General features: G+C 43.6%; 1 protein-coding gene across 10 annotated transcripts in view; it reads left to right on the top strand.

Moving 5' to 3' along the window:
• Window positions 1-19,401, top strand: part of RAPGEF4 (Rap guanine nucleotide exchange factor 4) — a 290,079-nt gene that overhangs the window by 146,126 nt on the left and 124,552 nt on the right. For 9 of the 10 annotated variants that reach the window (XM_053907653.1, XM_053907652.1, XM_053907656.1 and 6 more), the window contains one exon: window positions 16,564-16,636. In XM_053907653.1, coding sequence (XP_053763628.1) covers window positions 16,564-16,636 — 73 coding nt within the window. Of the gene's footprint in view, window positions 1-1,946; window positions 1,969-16,563; window positions 16,637-19,401 lie in introns of those variants that run through there. The other variant, XM_053907657.1, reaches the window with a different exon arrangement.

Here is a 19,401-nt window from a genome sequence, read left to right as displayed (position 1 = left end):
CACCACCACAATCAATTTTAGAACATTTTTATCACCCCAAAAAGACAAACCACACCCCGGTTAGTGGTCTCTTGAGAACCAGACTGGGATAAATTAATTCAGCAAAACAAAGGTGAACACTCATTTCAATGGGAGGCTTTTAAATGAGAGTTATCTTTGGAATTTCCTTCTTCGCTGCATGTCTTAGCTTCCTGGCGTAGCAACGACATTCAATACTTAGAAATAGCATGTGTACAGAACTTCGCAGTGTGCCAAGGGTTGTGTGTCATACTTCAGGTGAGAGGCTTGACTGGCAGCATGACAAGACTGAGGGTGAGAGGCCCCCAGGTGGCTGACCTCGGGGAGAGGAGCTGTGTTATTTGGCAACATTAGAGGGCCAGGCCTACAGGCTGGAACCAGGGCATCTGAGCAACCTGCACATAAGCGTGTCGGGTCTGGTCTGGGAAAGTAGATGCAAGCTGAGAAGAGGGGTGTGGGTACCAGGAGGATTCCCATCCAGGAGTTGCGGGTTTGAGGGCCAAGCATCAAGGTGGAAGATCCTCAAAGCAGGAGGCAAAGAACTGAAAGGGAGGTGGAGATCATGGTAAACATCAAGATGGGGATTAGGTCCGCTCCGGAGGAAGGAGGAGCTGGCATGGACACAGGAGAGCCAGGAAGAAGTGTCATGGAGCTGCCGAATCCTGCACCCTGTGAACACATCCTGCTGGCCAGCACTGGTATCACCCAGACCAGCACCCCTTTGCTCTATTGGAATAGCGCTGGTTCTTCCTTTCTTCTCTGCAACATCTCTCCCACCCCCTTCCCTTCCTCGGGCCTGCCTCACTCTGTGGGCCCATTTAGACAGTCTCTGGTCAACATACTCTCTTAGACTCAAATCCTTCCCTTTGGCCAGCTCCTTCCTTACACCCACAGATGAGATGAAGAGTCACTTGGCCAGACATTTCAGTTTCCTGGGATGCAGACAGGCTGGAGCAGCCCACTTCTGCTTGAAGGAGAGAGCAGGGGACAAGCCAGAATGTCATCACTTGGAGGGGTTGGGGGTGGGTGGAGAAGGGTTAGACAAGATCCGCCTGGGAGCTGGGGTCCAGACTTAGAGTCACTCACCTGGCTGCTTCCCTCCTGGGCTGTCCCCATGTCTGTCCTTAATGGTGTCGTTTTCAGCTTGACACTTTCACTGAAGGAAGGAGAATCCTTTTTGTCTGGATTAGCTGCATACCGTCCAGGAAAGCAGTTGGCAATATTTCCTTTCCCTGTGAGGCTGCTAAAAAAATTTTTAATAAGGTACTCCTCTACTCCCTAAAGTTTTCTCTTCTCAACATTGTTCCACCTCTCTGATGCAATATGCTATACTTTCCCCCCAAAGTTTAAACACAAAGTTTAAACACTATATTCAATAGATGTGATACTTAAGCTATAGATGTATTGATTTGGAGAAAAAGGTAATATTATTTTTAAAACATCAGGAATTTTATTTAAACCTGCAATAAAATCAAGACTATCGCTGTGTGTTACAAATATTGGAAAGCACACATTCGTGTTTTATGGTTTGGGTTTTCATAATCATTGTACACTTGTATCATCTTGTTTAGATTTTTGTGTTGACTGATAGAAAGGTTGTTTCTTTCCTTCTAGCACCATAGAGATCATTTATAGGAAAGTCCAATGTAGGCATATTCTGACTGCAGAATTGACATTTGAAGTTGAGTTTCTAGATTGCAGAAAAATCTGTTTGGGTGTGTGATCAAAGGTTAATCTGAATGGAGCAGTTAGACTGTTCAGCTCTGTTAACATTGGAGATGGGACATCCAGTGTCCTTGGTCCTCATGGAAGCCAGAATGCACTTCCCAGAAAACCTGGTTACAAAAGCTGTAAGGGCAGTGGCCAACAATCAGAATGACTACTAAAAGGGCTTAGAAAATTCCAATTTGATAGAGGATGGCATTGAGACCCAAGGGATCCTCTGGTCTGGTGAGTGGGGCCTGGGGAAAGTTTTGCCAACAGTGAGAGTGAAAAATATTTGTCACAGCAGGCAGTATTTCAGGCCAGAACTAGCAGTGGAAGGGACAAGAGGTAGCCCTTAGGGAGGAGAGGCAGACAAGGGCAAGGCAGGCTGTGGACTGCATTGAGGGCCAGCAAAATACAAACAAACAAACATATACTCATTGAGGAGTAAAGGCCAAAGCCCAGGTATGGGGGCCATGTGAGGTGGGATTAGGGGAAGGCTGTGGCTTTGTAGCTCTGGGGTGCTGTCCTTCCACCCTCTTGCACCCCTCTCCCCACATGCCAGGTACGTGGACACATGACACCCAGGGGCAGCGCTGGCCCTTCCCAGCCAGTGGGGACAGAGTTTCCGCTCTGATAAGGACTAGCTGCAGAAGCAGAGGTTGTTGGACCTATGAAATGCAGGCAGAGCCTGTGAGTCGGGGAAGGCAGACGTTGACAGGATAAATGCATTAAGAGTAATCCTTTTGGGGCATCTGGGTGGCTCAGTCAGTTAAGCATCTGACTTCAGCTCAGGTCATGATCTCGCGGTTCGTGAGTTCAAACCCTGCGTCGGGCTCTGTGCTGACAGCTCAGAGCCTGGAGCCTGCTTGGGATTCTGTGTTTCTGTCTCTCTCTGCCCCTCCCCCCCTGCCAAAAGTAAATAAACACTAAAAAAAGAGAGTAATCCTTTCAAGTTTCAACTCCCAACTCCTTTTCATTTTTTGGTAACTTATAATTTTGATGTAATTTAAAGTATACCCAGAAAAGTTGGAAGGGTAATATAAAGAACTCCCCTAGACTCGACTGCACTTCTGCCTCTTGTTTTGGCATGCTCCCTCTTTCTCCCTCTCTATTTTTTTTTTTTTTGAATCATTTGTAAGTTGAGAAGTTGTACTCCTTTACCCCTAAATACTAAATATTTCAGGGCATGTTTCATTAGAACAAGAACAATTTCTTCTATAACCACAACACAATTATCAAAAGCTGTAAATCTGTTTCCTTTTAACAGTAATACTCAAACACCATCTTAATATTTTACAATTCCTGTTCTATTCTTCTTAAGCTGACAGAGACTGAAATTAAATTTCTTTTTTCTTCTGACAGCGTTAGGGGCGAGAACACACACATTTTTTTCTTCAGCTGTATCACATGGGAAGCCTTTGCCAAGGTTACAGATACATAGTTGGCACTCAGTGGAGTTACAACATAATGACACCAATTAGATAAAGCCATCGGAGAGATCAAAGAAATTTTCTGAGTGATATGCTTGCATATTTGTTTGCTTGGAATTAAATTTTTACAGTGCTCTCTCATTTTCATGAATATAGCTGAAATCTCCACTTGATAACACCCTTATATATGATCTTTATCTTTTTGCTTTACATTCAGGGAAGGTATTTTGATTCAATAAATTTTCCAGATTTCCCCCAGTTGGGTTAAATGGAGAAGTGGGCAAAAAAAATGAGGTGTCTAACAAAAAAGCAATGGGGAAGTGTGTTCTGATAGCAAAAGCCACCCAAAATACATTAATAGAGAAAGAGAGAAAGAAAAAGGATAAAACATCACGTACCATATGATCTCATTTGTTTATCAAACCAATTGATAAGAAGATAGATAGATACATGTATTGATAGATATTGGTGTGTGTGGAAACATTCTGGAAGTTACAGAAGAAGTGAGTGTCAGCAGTGATTAGCTTGACAGTGGGACTGGGTAAGTCATTAGTAGGTGGAGGGTAAGGAAGGGAGAGGATTATTTTTTTCATTTTGTACACCTTGTAGTTCAGTTTTTTATCATGTATTCTTACTTATTTTATAGAAGTAAAATTTATTTTTGTGAATTTGTATAAAGGGAAGGAGGGTAGGATGTAAGGAGAGACAGGAAGGGAAAAAGAGAGAGAGAAGAGTAGTTAGAACAAAGCCAAAAGGCAAACTTATTAAAAAATGATAGGCCTTAGAAGTAACGGCAATAGGCGGAATTACGAAAAAAAATGTTGGATATGTAAAATGAATCATTTTCTACCTTCAGCTATTTATATATAGCTGCCAGTTTTTCCAGCAAGATTTATGCATGGGTCTCTTAAAACTACATTTTCACTAATGAGTGTGTTTTGGCACTAATTCTGGTGGAGCAGACGGGTCACTCTGTCCCCCTGTACTTCCTTTTAACTTACAAAATTGATCAGTGTCATAGATTTTGATGAGTTAAGTTTAGGTTTTGTTTTTATCAGCATCAACATGCTCCCACTGTCCCTTCTCTGAAAGCAAGAAGCTGATTCATAAAGAGCAAACAAACATCACAGAGATATTTGACCACGTACGTCATACAATTCTAAGTGGCTTCTTTCATCATATCTTCCAGTCATTAGATTTGTTTTTGTAGATCTCCATGCATTAGACAGTTTTTTCCTCCAAGCCTTAGTTTTTTTAAATGGAAATGCACCCCTTCCTTAAGCAGAATCAGTGTGAGAAAAAATCATGATGTAGAGGGAATAGGAACCAATATTTATTGTTTGCCCGGGCTGTCAGAGCTTCACACGGGTTGTCTCATTCAGTCCTTCCATCAACCGTGAGGGGTATATGGTAATATGTCTGGTTTATTATTGAGGAACCAAACCTCAGAGTGGAAATTCTGTCAGTAATTCATTCACTCAACAAATATTCGCTGAAAGCCTGCTATGTCGCAGGCCCTGTGCTCAGTTCTAAGTATGCAATGAGAGAGAACATAGATGTGGTCCCTGCCCTCTTGGTCTGTAGTGGAACAGAGGAGAATGGCATTAAGGCAGCACACATACAGTACATAACCTCAGATTACTTGGGAACACTGGTAAAAGACATGATGGCAAAGACATGATACCAGGAGAGGAGTCACAAGAGACTAACATAAACTGGGGGCTCAGGGAAGGCCATTCTGAAGAGACCATGGGTCAGCACAGGTGAGCAGATGTTGGCAGGGTCAATGGTGGGAAGCAGGAGATATAGGAGGCCTGAGGGGAAAGCTCAGTGTGCTAGAGCATCTGAAAGGAGCCAGTATGGCTGGGGAAGAGTGTGGGAGCTGAGACTGGAGGGGAGGCGGGGGCTGGCTTGTGTCAGCTCACAAGTCTGTTAGCATCAGCGGAGGTTTGCAGAACTGGGACGAAGCCCCACATTTGCCTGAATCTTAAAGCTTGTGTCCCCCCACCTCTTTCAGCCCTGCCCACTCCCATACCCCCTCAGACATATGGCATTATACTGTTCTCTTTCACCCTATTTTCCAGAATGGCTAAAGCACTGCCTCCATTATTGACACCTCCTAGTATTCCTACGAGGAGATGTGGGGCCTCATCTGTTAGGTGAGGATAGAGAGGGGACTATAGAAAGTGTGGGGCCTGGGTGAGGCCCCCGAGTTCACACTCTGTAGGAGAAACAGAGTTCAGATTATGTAAAGTAGAGAATTGATAGAAACCAGGAATCACTCAAAGGATTCAAGGCATATAATATTGCATGATGATTAGAAGCTTCCACAACCACACACCTATATGACCGTGATTCCCAGATGTGTTCAGTAGGGATATATTGGATTTGGATTGATAAGGATGCTGTAAGGTTGTTTATGGCAGCTTGAAGCAGAAATAATAGAAATGATGATAATGAAGGGGGATGAAGAAAGTAAGTGCAAACAATGTGCATGGGCGGAAATGCTGCAGGAGTTGGGTCTGAATCAATGCAGACAGTCTCCAAAAGTCGAGAGTGGTTGAAGCTGAGAAGTACCCAACTCCAGGCTATTGAGTTCCATCAGGGTACAAAACAGATAAAAGTCACTGTCCTTGTATAGTTTCCCTTCTAGTGATCAATGTGCCTGCATATGGCAAAAGCTGGTACTAAACGCCCACTAGAGGTTATAGGGTAGGACTGAAGTTGAGGAGATAGGATAGGTGAGTTATGTATGGATGCTTCTAGAAAAACTTGCTCAGAATAGAACCAAAGAAATTCTTAGTTCATAGGCTCCAGTGGTTTCAGATTTTGAGAGATGAAGACAGAAACTTAAACGTCTCTAACGTGGGAAGTTCAGATATCTACTTGGGGCAGAAAGTCTTCCTGCCTCCTCTTCTTAGTCCATTTGGGCTGCTATTACAAAACCGGTGTGGCTTGTAAACAACAGAAATTTATTTCTCACAGTCCTGGAAGCTGGAAGTCTGAGGTCAAAGTGCCACGTGGTACTTCTCATTGTGACCTCCATTGGCAGCAGGGATGGGGGAGTCTGTGGGGCCTCAGAAGAGCATTGACCCCATTTGTGAGGGCTCCACCCTTATGACTTAAGAGCCCCCACAAAGTCCCCCCACCATCACGTTAGGTGTTAGGATTTCAACTTAGGAATTTGGGTGGTGGGGGGATACATCCAGACCACAGCACCCATTGAATTACTATTTACTATCTCCCTCTTGCTCTGTCTACTCCCCTATGTGTGGTATATTGTAGACCCAGAAAGCAAAAGCAAAATGTTGGTAGTTTGCTCTAATGGGATGACAGTCATAGGCTGTTACTGTGAAATGATCCTTTATTTTAGGTTTTTAAATGATCAGTGCATCCTAATGCTGTATGATCAACATTTAAGCACTTTCTTGGAATTTGCATGTTTCCATGATATATGTATTACTGATAGTCTTGTTAGTTTCGTCAGTGCTGGGCTTGATTGTTCTAATTCAGAGTAACTATATTAATATCCACCACCCTTAAAGAGTCATATGCTTAAATAAAATGTCAACCAACTGTTTTTTCTATAAACAAGGAGGCAGAGGCTATTTTTTCAACATGCATAGTCACACTTATACATTAGATGGAGTAGGTACAGCCTCAGTGAAAAGAGAGCTATGAGAATGGACTATGCAATAATAGCTCCACAGCAGAGTATTTTATGATTCATTTAAGTAGCACTGACCTACTGTGTGTGTGTCTTGCTTTCAATTTGTGTTTCCCTAAGAGAAACTCACGGCTAATTTAATTACTCAAATATGCAGAGCATGCACTAACTTAAATTATAATCATTCCAGTGAGCCCCCAGAAATCCCCAAACTTTTTAGTCATATTAAAAGTATAGATGTGTTGAGACACCTGAGTGACTCAGTTGGTTAAGCATCTGGCTTTGGCTTAGGTCATGATCTCATGGTTCATGGGTTCGAGTCCCACATCAGGTTCTGTGCTGACAGCCCAGAGCCTAGAGCCTGCTTCGGATTCTGTGTCTCCCTCTCTCTCTGCCCCTCCCCTGCTCTCACTCTGCTCTCTCTCATAAATAAACATTAAAAAAAAGATTTGGAGAGACGCCTGGGTGGCTCAGTCGGTTAAGCGTCCAGCTTCGGCTCAGGTCATGAACCACAGCTCATGGGTTTGAGCCCCGCATTGGGCTCTGTGCTGACAGCTCAGAGCCTGAAGCCTGCTTCATATTCTGTCTCTGTCTCTCTCTCTGCCCCTCCCCTGCTTGTGCACTCCCTCTCTCTCTCTCTCAAATATAAATAAACATTTTTAAAAAATTGAAAAAAATATTTGGAAAAAACAAAGTATAGAAGTGTTGAATGTGCTTGAACAAGAAATCTGAGCCTTTAAGGTCATTGACCATAGGTAGTTGGAGATTGCCTCACCCCTAGGAATGAAGTACCTTTACCCCCTACTTCACATCTCCTTCTCTTGCCTCTCCTCCAAGTTCACTTTCAGGTCTGTCTCTCCCTTAAGGGCCCAATGCCTTCCTTGTTTTCCCATGAAAAACATTCTCCAGGCATAAGCCAAAATGATCTTTTAGAGACACCTATCTGTTCTTGTCATTTCTCTACTTAAACTACTCTATGTGGTATGAGGGTGCTGTTCAGAATCCTCACTGTGACCTGAAAGGCCTTACCTGTTCAGTCCCTGCACTGCTCAGCCTCACCGCCTTCCCCTCTCCCCAGCCCCCTGTCCTGACTCTCTGTCCCACCTGGCCTGGTCTCTTAATATCACACCTGTTCCCCCTCTACCTGGAGGGCTGTTGTTCTCCATGCCCCCTGCGCCTTAACCCCCAAGCCTCCTCAGCCTCAGATTCTGTGTCTGTGTCCTGACTCTGTAATCTGAATTTGCCCCACCCTTTACCATCCACCAGTGGGAGAGAGAATTTCAAACAGGTGCGTTTTTTTTAAAGTTTATTTATTTTTGACAGAGAGAGAGAGAGAGATAGAGCATGAGTGGGGGAGGGGCAGAGAGAGAGGGAGACACAGAATCGGAAAGCACAGAATCGGAGAGCCCGACGCAGGGCTCGAACCCACAGACCGCAAGATCATGACCTGGGCCAAAGTCGGACGCTCAACCGACTGAGCCATCCAGGTGCCCCCAAACAGGTGCGTTTTGAGTGAGACTTTATTTGCTTGCCTGCAGGGTCATCTTGCTTGGGCTTTAGCCTAGCACTCTAAATGACTCAGGGTTGGAAATTTTCTCTATTAGGACTATCGTTGTGATTATCACATTCCAAACTACTGCTCTTGGCAAGTTAGTCGTGAATTAAAAATGGCCAGGAGTTGGCAAGCAGAATTTTGCTTCCATTTAGAAATATCTATCTTAGGACCAAAGGATATAATTAAATATCATTGAAGACATGGTGATGGAAGTTCTTTGAGTCCTATTATGCGAATGCTATAGAAATCGAGAAACAGGGAAACAAAATAACTTGGCATAAGAGGTAAACTCAGTCCAGCCAGTGATCTGCTGTGGGAGAAGCAATAACAGCTTTAAAAGGGTAAACAGAAAAATTCTGCTTGAAGGTTTCCATTTACAACTGCTTTGCTTTTCCCCTTCTTTCCTGTTCTTCCTATGTTTGAGAATTCTCTAGCTCTCTGAGATTTTAGAGCAATGTGCCATGGCCAATTTCACATCACATATTGCACACAATACAGAAGTCATGAAAAATTCTTACCAAGAAACCGAAAACAGGGGGCCTAAACGTTAGATCCCTATTGTAAGCTCCTTTCCCAAATACTCCTAATGCTTTCAGAGAAAGTACAGGTAATTTGTTTGTCATTACATTTTACAAACTCGGCTTTACTAGGTTGTCAGAACCCAGTGCAGATGTAATGAGTGGGATGTTATGACAGGATATATAGCCTCAGACCCCCAGAGTGGCCCTCTTCTATTCTGCCCCAATCCTGGCCCCATCCACACACACCTCTACCATGAGCTCCTATTAGTGCTTTCCTGTTCAGAACACATCCCCCTCCCCCGGGTGTTCACAGCAATGCCTATCAGTCATCCTTATGACTTCCTGTTTTTAATGCTTTTCTAGCACTGATATCCCAGCCTAAGGATGCTACTTGTGCTCTCCCTGCAACCTGATGATCTCCTAGGCAGAGGGGCGGGGGGACAGAGGGACTGTTGCTGGGAAAGGATGTGCCCAGCATCTCGGCCTAGCTGCTTCTGGCCAGGCAGGAGTGTAGTGACAGTCCTGTACCGCCCTGGCCCCCCCGTGGGGGCTCCTGCTAGCAGCCTGGGTAGGTCGCGGCAGCAGGCAGCAGCTGGCAGACCCTCAGACAAGGCCTCACAGTGTGTCAGGAAGACCTTCACCTCCAGGGTTGGGAATCATACTCCACTAGGACCCCATTTTCTCTTGTCTAGGACCCTAGTGGGTCCAGCTAGGGTTCAAGCTGCCAGACTTTCTTTATTCTCTGTTAGTCCTGCTTTGTAAACTGAGACATGGCTCTGTTATGCCTCCTCCCCCAGCAGATGCCACTCCACTTTTGTATTCTGGCTCCTGGACTACAGCTGGCTCATACAGAGCCTTTGTGCAAACTAGAAAAAGAAGTTGCCCTAGCTCTGGATGGGAGCAGCACCGGCCTGGGACTCAAGGCTTACAGAGCAGAGCTGGGTTTACTCCCTGACCCCCTTCCACCGGGTGGTTCTACCTGCTTTCCAGTCAGCTTTCTTCAGTGAGGGGGCCATGAGTTGGCTGAGAGACAAACCAGAGTTTAACCTGAGACTGTCATCTTTTGTGTCTTCTTCAAAATATTAGTATAGCTTGGTGCGCCTGGGTGGCTCAGTTGGTTGAGCATCTGACTCTTGATTTTAGCTTAGGTCCTGATCCCAGTGTTGTGGGATCTAGCCCCACGTTGGGCTCCGCACTGAACGTGGAGCCTGCTTGGGATTCTCTCTGTCTCCCTCTGCCCCTCTTCCCGCCTCGTGCTTTCTCTCTCTTTCAAATAAAAAATTTTAAAAATATATATTCATGTAGGCTTTAGCACATCTCCACCTGGATTTAGAGACAGGCATCTGACCTCACAAGCCCCAGGATGCCATACCCCTCACACTGCCTTCCCTCTTCCCTCTGTTCTCAGCCACAGAAACTGATGTGACTTCATAAACTGGCCAGTTGTAAGTTACAGATTAATTTTTTAAAAATATACTCAGAACAAACTGAGGGTTGATGGGGGTGGGGGAGAGGGGAAAATGGGTGATGGGCATTGAGGAGGGCACCTGTTGGGATGAACACTGGGTGTTGTATGGAAACCAATTTGACAATAAATTATATTTATATAAAAAAATAAAACACAAAAATAAAAAATACTCTTTGACTATAAAACAGTTCTGATGGCTAAAAGGCTTTACTTATTTTTGTGAAATTATTTTTGGGCTTACTGTCTTGTGCCCTTTCTTTCTTCTTGGACAGTTTTACCATGTGGGTATAAAAATAGGCAGTATACTATAAAATTATTTAAGAAAGTCTATTATTTAAATTCCTATTTCTCCACAGCCCTATTTAGCAGACCGGTCAATAGATGTATTATAGGTCTTTACATTATGTATATCCACATCCTCAGTAATGTGAAATTGTCATGAAGAGAATGTTCTTTGCTAAAGCTGAACGGTATCTGCTTGGGAAGCATATCAAATATAGTGTGATTATCTTGATTAATCCTTGGTTGCATTGTTGTTGTCGTTGTTGTTGTCGTTGTTGTTGTTGTTGCTGTTAGCAGCAGCAGCAAGTATTTATTAAGTGCCTAATATGCGCTGGGCACTTTTATAGATTTTATTTCATATCCTCCCAATGGTCCTGAAAGATGAGACTCTTCACCCAGGCAACTGAAGTAACCAACTTCCTCAAGTTTACACAGGTAGCATGTGGTAGGATCAGAATTAAGACCTGGTTCTTGTATGATTCCGATGTCTGCGTGCTTTTCATAACATCAGAGGTTCTTGGTTTTTTCCACTGAAGTTCTCCAAATGCAGAGGAAATCAATACATACTGCCTGGGGTCTAGACCCTTTGTAGCTAGAAGTAGCCAGCAGCAAGCTCAAAATTTCTTTGATGTCTCATGCTTTAATCTTTAAAATTTATGCAAATTTAGCTTTCTACTCCATAATATAAAAGTATAAAAGTAATCCTTTAAACTACTTGACATAGAATAAAATGTAAGCTCCAGGAAGAGCTTCTGTTAACCCCTCTCGCACCCCCTTTTGCCCTGCTGTGTTCCATTCCAGGGCTCTGTACACCTTTTGAGATGGTCCACAATGCACTGTGGTGCATCTCTGTTAAATTCTCAGTACCAATTTTGTTGATAAACCTTTCAGGTACAGAGCAACCTGTCACTCGGCCAATTCTCAACCATAGGAGTCTTTCTAACAGAGGGTAGAATCCTTAATACCTCGTAGACAAATCCTAAATTGGTCTTTGTTGATTCTTTACAGAGATCTTTGAGTGACATCTCTGGCTGAAAGTTCAGGGATTAGTCTTGTGATTTGTAAACTTTTATTTTTTAGAAGCGAAAGTCATCTTTCAGATGAAATTGCTTTTAGAACTCTAATTTATAAAACAGTTACAAGGGAAGACACTCTAGTTGCCATAGGGGCTGAGGTTTTGTTTGCATGGTACGCTTGCCTGAGGGTCCTCCAACCCACCAGAGTTCTTCCCAAGGAACCCTTGATCTAATTTAGAGCACCCACTTTATGGAGGATATTGAAGTCAGAGAGCTCAGAAGACTTGTCAGATTGACCCAGATGACTAGTGACAAAGCCAGGAGCAGATCCTAAGAACGAGTCCTACCGAATTCTTCTAAGACCCTGGAAGACCCTTGTGGTTCTCTTGTCATGTGAATAACTGATTTCCTAACTGCCCTCAGAGTTCATGCAGGGCTAGGGAGTGGGAACTGTTGAACAATCCTCCAGCTAGGGCCCTTACACAGTGAGGATCTGTGTCTGTGGCAGTTAAAGGTATAGCTCTTTCCCAGGTGCATGTGGTGATTTTAAAATGATTGAGTGATGGTGGAAGCCTAAAAAAATAAAATAAAATAAAATAAAATAAAATAAAATAAAATAAAATAAAATAAAATAAAATAAAATAAAATAAAATAATAAAATAAAATAAAATGATTGAGTGAGGGCATTTCAATTATTGATGTGTTAGAATGTGTTGGGGTCCAGGGAAAGGTTTTGCAGGGAGAGGTCAACCGGGGCCCCAGGAGGACATTGTCAAGGGACTGAACTGGGCTACTGCACACCCCCAGCAGCCAGGGTGTGGGAGGCATGTGCGAGTGACGTTGAGTAAACACCATAAACACCATGTTCCAGAGGTGCTGGGTCACCTCTGGAGAGCTGCTGACTCAGGTTAAAGCTGACCTTGTGCTGACTTTCATATGGGAGTCTTGGTGAATTCCCTTCAGTTTCAGTCTGTTACTCAGAAAGCATGGCATGGCTTTAAACGTCTATGAAGAGACCAACCACCCCACAATCTAGGTTTACTAATCCATTCATCTCTCGTTTTTCAATTCATCACTTGAGCACCAATAAGCGCGATAAAAGGTAGCCCATTCCCGCACCCTGGGGAATCCTTCATTTCCCCACTCTGAAAGATTTTATAGTCAAAGCGAATTATTCCCAACTCCACATGTTTAAGAGAGAAGGGCTGTCTGCTCATTCCACTGCCGTCGTTATCCCTTTCTGTATGCCACTGCAAGCCAGTGCCGCCAGTCTGGCCCCAGGCAGACAGCCACAGTGGGTGATGAACAGGGAAAACTAAGTCCCTCTCCCATGTGACCTTCAGCTACCTAGATCTCTTTCCCAGAGGCAGTCGTTCATACTACTTTCTTGTGCATGTGTCCAGAGATAGGCTATGCATTTACAAATCCTTATAAATATTCACATATGCACATGTATTCTTTTATCATCACAAAATGGTAGCATACAGTGCTGTGTTTCACCTTTTTTAAATTTCACAATATATTGTGGAGATCATTCTTTTTTTTTTTTTTAATGTTTATTTTTTGAGAGGGAGAGAGACAGAGCATGAGCAAGGGAAGGGCAGCAAGAGAGGGAGACACAGAATCCAAAGCAGGATCCAGGCTCCGAGCTGTCGGCACAGAGCCCGACGCGGGGCCCGAACTCACAAACTGTGAAATCATGACCTGAGCTGAAGTCAGACGCTTAACCGACTGAGCCCCCCGTGCACCCCTGGAGACTATTCTATATCAGCAGGTAGTGCTGCTTCGTTCATGGCTACATAATATTCCAACATCATCTATTCATCAGGAAATAACCCATCTTTACTTATCAGGAAGTAGCCCAGGTGCCATCTACTTGTGGACATCTGAGTTATTTTCTGTTTGAGGCTGTTATTTTGTCTGTTATTACCAACAGATATGCCTGTCTGCCTATGTATTCAGGTATTTCAGGAGGTCCTATTTCTGCCCTCTAAGGGAGGGTCTTTCCTCAAAGGAAATACAGATTTTTAAATGTGATGGATGCTTCTAAACTGCCTTCCTCGGAGGTTGCATCATTTTACATTCCCGTAAGCAATGTCTGAGATCACCAATTGTACGTTAGTAAATTTTTTGAAGCTTTGCCAAGTCTGACAAGTAAAAAAGGACATGGCACTCTGTAGTTTTAATGTGCCTTTCTGTCGTGAATGAGGTTCAGCATCTTTTCAGACGACAGGTTCTTTTGTAGACTGTTTTTTAAGTGGTGCTTGGAAGATGACATGCTGCCCGAAGACCAAGCTATATGCAGATTATATGCAAATCATTTAGGAGTCCCAATTTTCTGGCACAGGTTTTATTTCCGTGAGCTGTTTTTATCCTGATTGGTATAGAGTGCTCTGCACTATGCTACACAAGAAATCAATTTCCCTGATTATGCAGATGTTTTCTAAAAAGTGTCCCATCAATTTTGAAAGGCTGGCTTCTTATGTGTAGGTATTAATATTTCAACCCTGTTTTTGCAATCTTCACTATGCCAAAAGTTGTTCTACTAAGACCGATGTTGTCTTATTAAAGTACTTTATAAATTCAATTCAGCAATGACATTTATGAAACATAAATTTGAACATCAAATGGATATTATGGAAATGTTACATTTCTTAGTTGTGATAGTGACATTGTAGTTTTGTTTGATGTATCTGAAATATTTATGGATCAAATGATATGATATCTGGGATTTGCTTCAAAATAATTCTGGAAAGGGCGGGTGGATAGGAGTGTAGAGGAAACAACATTGGTCATGAGTTAATAATTATTGAGGCTAGATGTTAGGTATGTGTTATTCTGTTTTTATATATGTTTGAAATTCTCCATAAAATTTCTAAAATTCGACAGATAAGTGTTTAGTTCATATTAGGCGTAAGCCATGGTGCTCTATGTTGCAGGAGATTCATATTAGGCATAAGCCATGGTGCTCTATGTTGCAGGAGATAGACACTTCATAAGTGCAAAGGGCCCATCTACTTATTTTCTGCAGGAAGCCCAGTGCCTGGGACATTGTCTGCACATAGTAGGTGTTTAATGCATGCATGTCCTGAAAACTAGCCCACCTTCTGCTCTCCAGAGGGTTGTTCTATTTTCTGTTACCAGGAGCAACAGCCATAATGATGTGCTCCATGAATGAACAAGCAACAGACCAAGTGCTATGGAGCTGAAAGAAGGCAAAGGCCTGTTCACTTAGGGGTCAGGGGGTGCTTCCGTGGAGCTCATGGGAACTGGCATAGAGGTGCCTGAGACAAAGAACATCCGCTGCATCCGAAACAACATTTATAAGCAAAGCAGATTGCTCCTTTAACTTAACATGGATTATTTCTTTTAAGAGCCTGGTAAGGAGTTGCTAACAATAAGAAGAACTCAAAAGGCTGTGGGGGGGGGGGGGTCACAAAACCTTCTTAGAACACATACCAGTCCCCATCTGCTCTCTGTGAGCCTGTTTTGTTCGGAGTCCAGCATAATATCATGCCCAGAAATGTGTTTAATCAGTGCTCTCTCATGAGGAAGAAGAGTGGATGGTGTCATAAGAAAGAAGAGAATCAGAACTGAGAAGCTATCAAAGGAAATGTCAGGAATTCAGGGTGATAGATTAGTCCTGTGGGTATGTTTGAGTGATTAGTTAACTCAGAGGCAGGGAAAATCGTGATTTTTAATGTTTGCATGCAGGTGTTAGTATAGTTGCTTTAGAGTGAGAAGAAAAAAGGATTAAAAAAAAGAAAAAAAGCTAGTCACATCTTGACTAGAAGAAGGCTCTTTTGAGAAATCATCAATGTTACATTACAAACACCATTCACATCTACCAAATGGGCCAGATGGTTGCTCAAACACTGCATGTCGCCAGCTGCCCATTGCTACAGATGAAGGCTTTTCTGCTGACGTCTGTGTAACCCACAAACACATTATAGAGTGTTGATTCTTTTGATGCCATTTAACACTTATGTGTCATCATAATTATAAACCATAAATATACATGACACCATGCAATAAATAAAATTGCCTGGCTTTCATTCTGAGAGGGGAGGAGGCTGTATTTATTACCTGAGAAGACAGGATGTCTAATGTCTATTTTCCATTCTTTGTAAATGTCATCCCTCTCTCAGTGGATGGTCTAAAAGGCTTTCTGCTCACCAAGCCTTATTCCTTCAAAACAGCACAGACTCTGGGGGCTCATCGATGTCACTGAGCCCCAGGTTTTAAGGCATGCCTGGACCAAAAGCCAGGGGATTCAATTCAGAGGAATCCAAATAGTCCTAAATGAAGTCAAACCATTCTATTTGACAACATACCGAAAGTTCTGTAGGGGTCACATAACGGGCAGGTGTACAGAGTAAAAGAAGCAGGTAAATGGAAGCGAATCAGCTTCTTTCAAAACTGACGTTTTCCAGAGATGCGTTTCTTTTTACTTTGAAAGAAAGCTGATTCAGTACCATTCACCTATTAAGAAGGCAGCACAATTATTTGTATCTGCATCTATAAAAACCAAGTGTCTGTGCCTTCCACAAAAACCCAAGCATGTGTTTGCTGGAGTGAGAAGCAGGGCAAGAGGTGGAGGGAGGGTAGAAGCCCATGCAGTTGGGTTAGTCAGTAACGAGTACTTAAATGAACTGGCTGGGATGGTACCCCTGCCTGGGCCGGGGGCAGGGGGCACTTTCTGTCTCATCCAGGAAGACCTCTTATAACACAGCATCTTTATTTTAGACCACGGATCCCAGACAGCACGTTTCATGGCTCTATAAATACTCGAGTCAGATGCTTCCTGACACCCAACATTTCTGCTTTTTATTGTGTAAATAAATGAATGCCCCACGTGAGTCAATATCTGTGCATTGAGTTGACAATTTTGTCTTTCAGAAATATCGACAGTACATGGCAGGACTGCTGGCTCCTCCTTATGGTGTTATGGAAACGGGCTCTAACAATGACAGTAAGTGAAAAATGTGAACATTTTGCCTCTAAAAGTCCGTTGTGCGTTATGCGTTTTTATGTGACAAAAAATATGTCCTACACCAGCGTGACAGAGTAAGTCATCAGACTCTCGTGTGGCTAAACAGACTTGCCAGCCTACACTTGAGTCATTTTAAAAAACTGTTAATACGATATTATTTTGTGGTCTGACCTGCTAGAAGGAGGTGTGCTTTGGTACCAGATGGAACTTCATACTTCAAACGCTTTCCCAAAATCTCTTCATTTTATGGTGAATTCTAGTGTTTCTGTGCTCTTTGTAAAACGGGATTTATGAATTGTGTTTGTCTCAGCCACATCTAGACACCTGAGAGCCCCACCTCTTTTTGTTTTGATGCTCTTGGTCAAGGAGAGAAGCAGCGTGAGTCATTATTTATTCTTTGTAAATCACGGCCTCTTTAAATTCCAGGCCTTTGATGCGACCAGTCTCTGGCTGATCACAAAAAACGGGAAGTTTTTCTCTGTGGTACTTTCTTCTCATGAGTGTCCACTAGACTCAAAGAAGTCCTGAGTCTGTCTGTTCCCGCGTGTTGGGAGCACATCTTGAGCGCTTGTCACTGGCCCTGGGAGTTGCTCGTTGCCGAGTCCCCTTATTCGAACAGCCCTTGAGCCTATACGGGTGGCAAGGTGCCCAGGGCTGAGGTTTTTGGAGCTGTGGTACTTCAACAGCTAGACAGCGAGATGAACCAGGCAGAGCCTCCACGCCGCGGTCTTCTTTGTTGTTGTTGTTGTTGTTGTCGTTGTTGTTGTTGAAGTAGGCTTCACACACCCAGTGCAGAGCCCAACGTGGGGCTTGAACTTAAGACCCTGAAATCAAGACCTGAGCTGGGATCAAAAGCCGGACACTTAACTGACTGAGCGGCCCAGGCGCCCCCCACACCAGGGTCTTCTGAGCGACAGTCACCCTTCAAATCCTCTCTGTAGCTCCTCCAGTCCCCACTGACTGCCAGCCTTGTCACTCTCAGGTGATCCCCCTCCCCGCTTGACCAAGATCGTAAGGGGACTTCCTCACACTCCTTGCCCTCCATATCACAGTTCCTGTGTAGCCTCTGCCCTGTCTCTGTTTCTCTTTTGTCCTTGGGGTGGGGAGCGAGCAGGAAGACAAGGGCTCTCTTTCCTTTCCTTTCCTCCCCTGTGCTTGATTTTTCTTTCCTGGCTGAGGTAAGGATGACTGGCTCATGAGGAGTCCTCCAGTTGAAATCCTAGCTGTGCTGTCTCCTATCTGTGTGACCTCAGGCAAGGCACTTAACCTCTCTGTGCCTCAGTTTCCTCACAAGATTGCTGGGAGGATTAAAGGAAGCAAAAGACATCAGGTGTTTAGCGGGTGCCAGGCATAGAGTAAGCACCCAAGTGATGTGAGCTATTGTTTCCTCACCCCCAGTCACTCTTCAGCCCCTAGATTCTGGCTTCTGCCCCACACCTCTGGACTCAAACCATCTAAAATCTCCAGCGACCAGCCAACACCAGACTCCGTCGATAACATTCCCCATCGCTCTGACTTTGAGTAAGACTTTCCCTGTTCAGATTCCATTCTCCCTCGGTCCCCAGGCTCCACCACATCATCCTGGTTTTCTGGTATCTTGCTGGCCACTTGGCATCTTGTCTCTTTCACAGGTACTTCTTCCTCTCAGCTAGAAGTTTGGGTCCCACCCAAGAGTCCACCCTTGACTGTTTTTCTCTTTTGTTCTCTATACTTTCCCCCTGACCATCCTTTCTTACAGTGGATACAGACTTCCCGAGCCAATACCTCTGCTTGATTGTTTCTGTGGTGGCCTTGCTTTCCAACGACTGCTGGTTCCCTTTCCACCTGGATGTTCTGCTGGCCTCTTAATGTCACAGTGTCAGTAACAGAACACATCCCGATTCCCACAAAACCCATCCCTTGTCCTGAAAGCCACATTTCCATTCCCATCTGCACTGTTCTCCTCCCATTCCAGGCTCTGAACCTCAACCATTTTGGAGTCCTCCCTTCTGTCACCTGTATGCACTGAGGTTAATCCCCCATCCTGTCCTTTGCTCCTTCCTTTGCAGGGTTCATGTTTTTTCCTTTCTGTTCCCTCTGCAGCCACCTGGCCAAGGGCCTCATCATTTTTGACCTGAGGGCAAGAATGACTCAACTGACTCTGAAGCTTCAGTATCTCGCCTTTGGTCTACCCTTCACCTGACTTATACCTGACTTCCACAGAACTTTTTAAATTTACTTTTTCTTGTGAAAAATTTCAAACATTTGGAATGATGTAGTTAATATCCATATCTTCATCACTTTAATATTTTAATACTTAAATATGGGTTTATTAATTGCTATATACACTTTAATATTTTAATATTAATATTTGCCTTATTTCCTTCTAATCACATACACACATTTCACCCCAAATTCTTTGGCAGGTATTTTTGAAAATAAAGACTTCTCCATGCACAACTACGACACCATTATCACACCTAATAACTGGTATGACTTTCCTTAATAACATCATCTGCTGAGTTCATATTCAGATTTTTCCCACTGAATGTCTTTATAGTTCTTTGCTCAAATTGGACTTCAAGGACCACGCTCTTGCATCTGATTTTTATGTTGTAAGTGTCTTTTCAGTTTGAACAGACCCTTCCCTCCTTTTTCCTCTGTTCAAAACACTTTTTTAATGTTTGAGAGAGAAAGAGCATAAGTTGGGGAGGAGCAGAGAGGGAGAGAGGGAGACTCAGAATCCTTAGCAGGCTCCAGGCTCT

Source organism: Panthera pardus, unplaced genomic scaffold (assembly GCF_024362965.1).
Source record: "Panthera pardus isolate Hobbes unplaced genomic scaffold, ASM2436296v1 HiC_scaffold_10, whole genome shotgun sequence".
NCBI lineage: Eukaryota > Metazoa > Chordata > Mammalia > Carnivora > Felidae > Panthera > Panthera pardus.
This window is presented reverse-complemented; position numbering and strand designations above follow the sequence as displayed.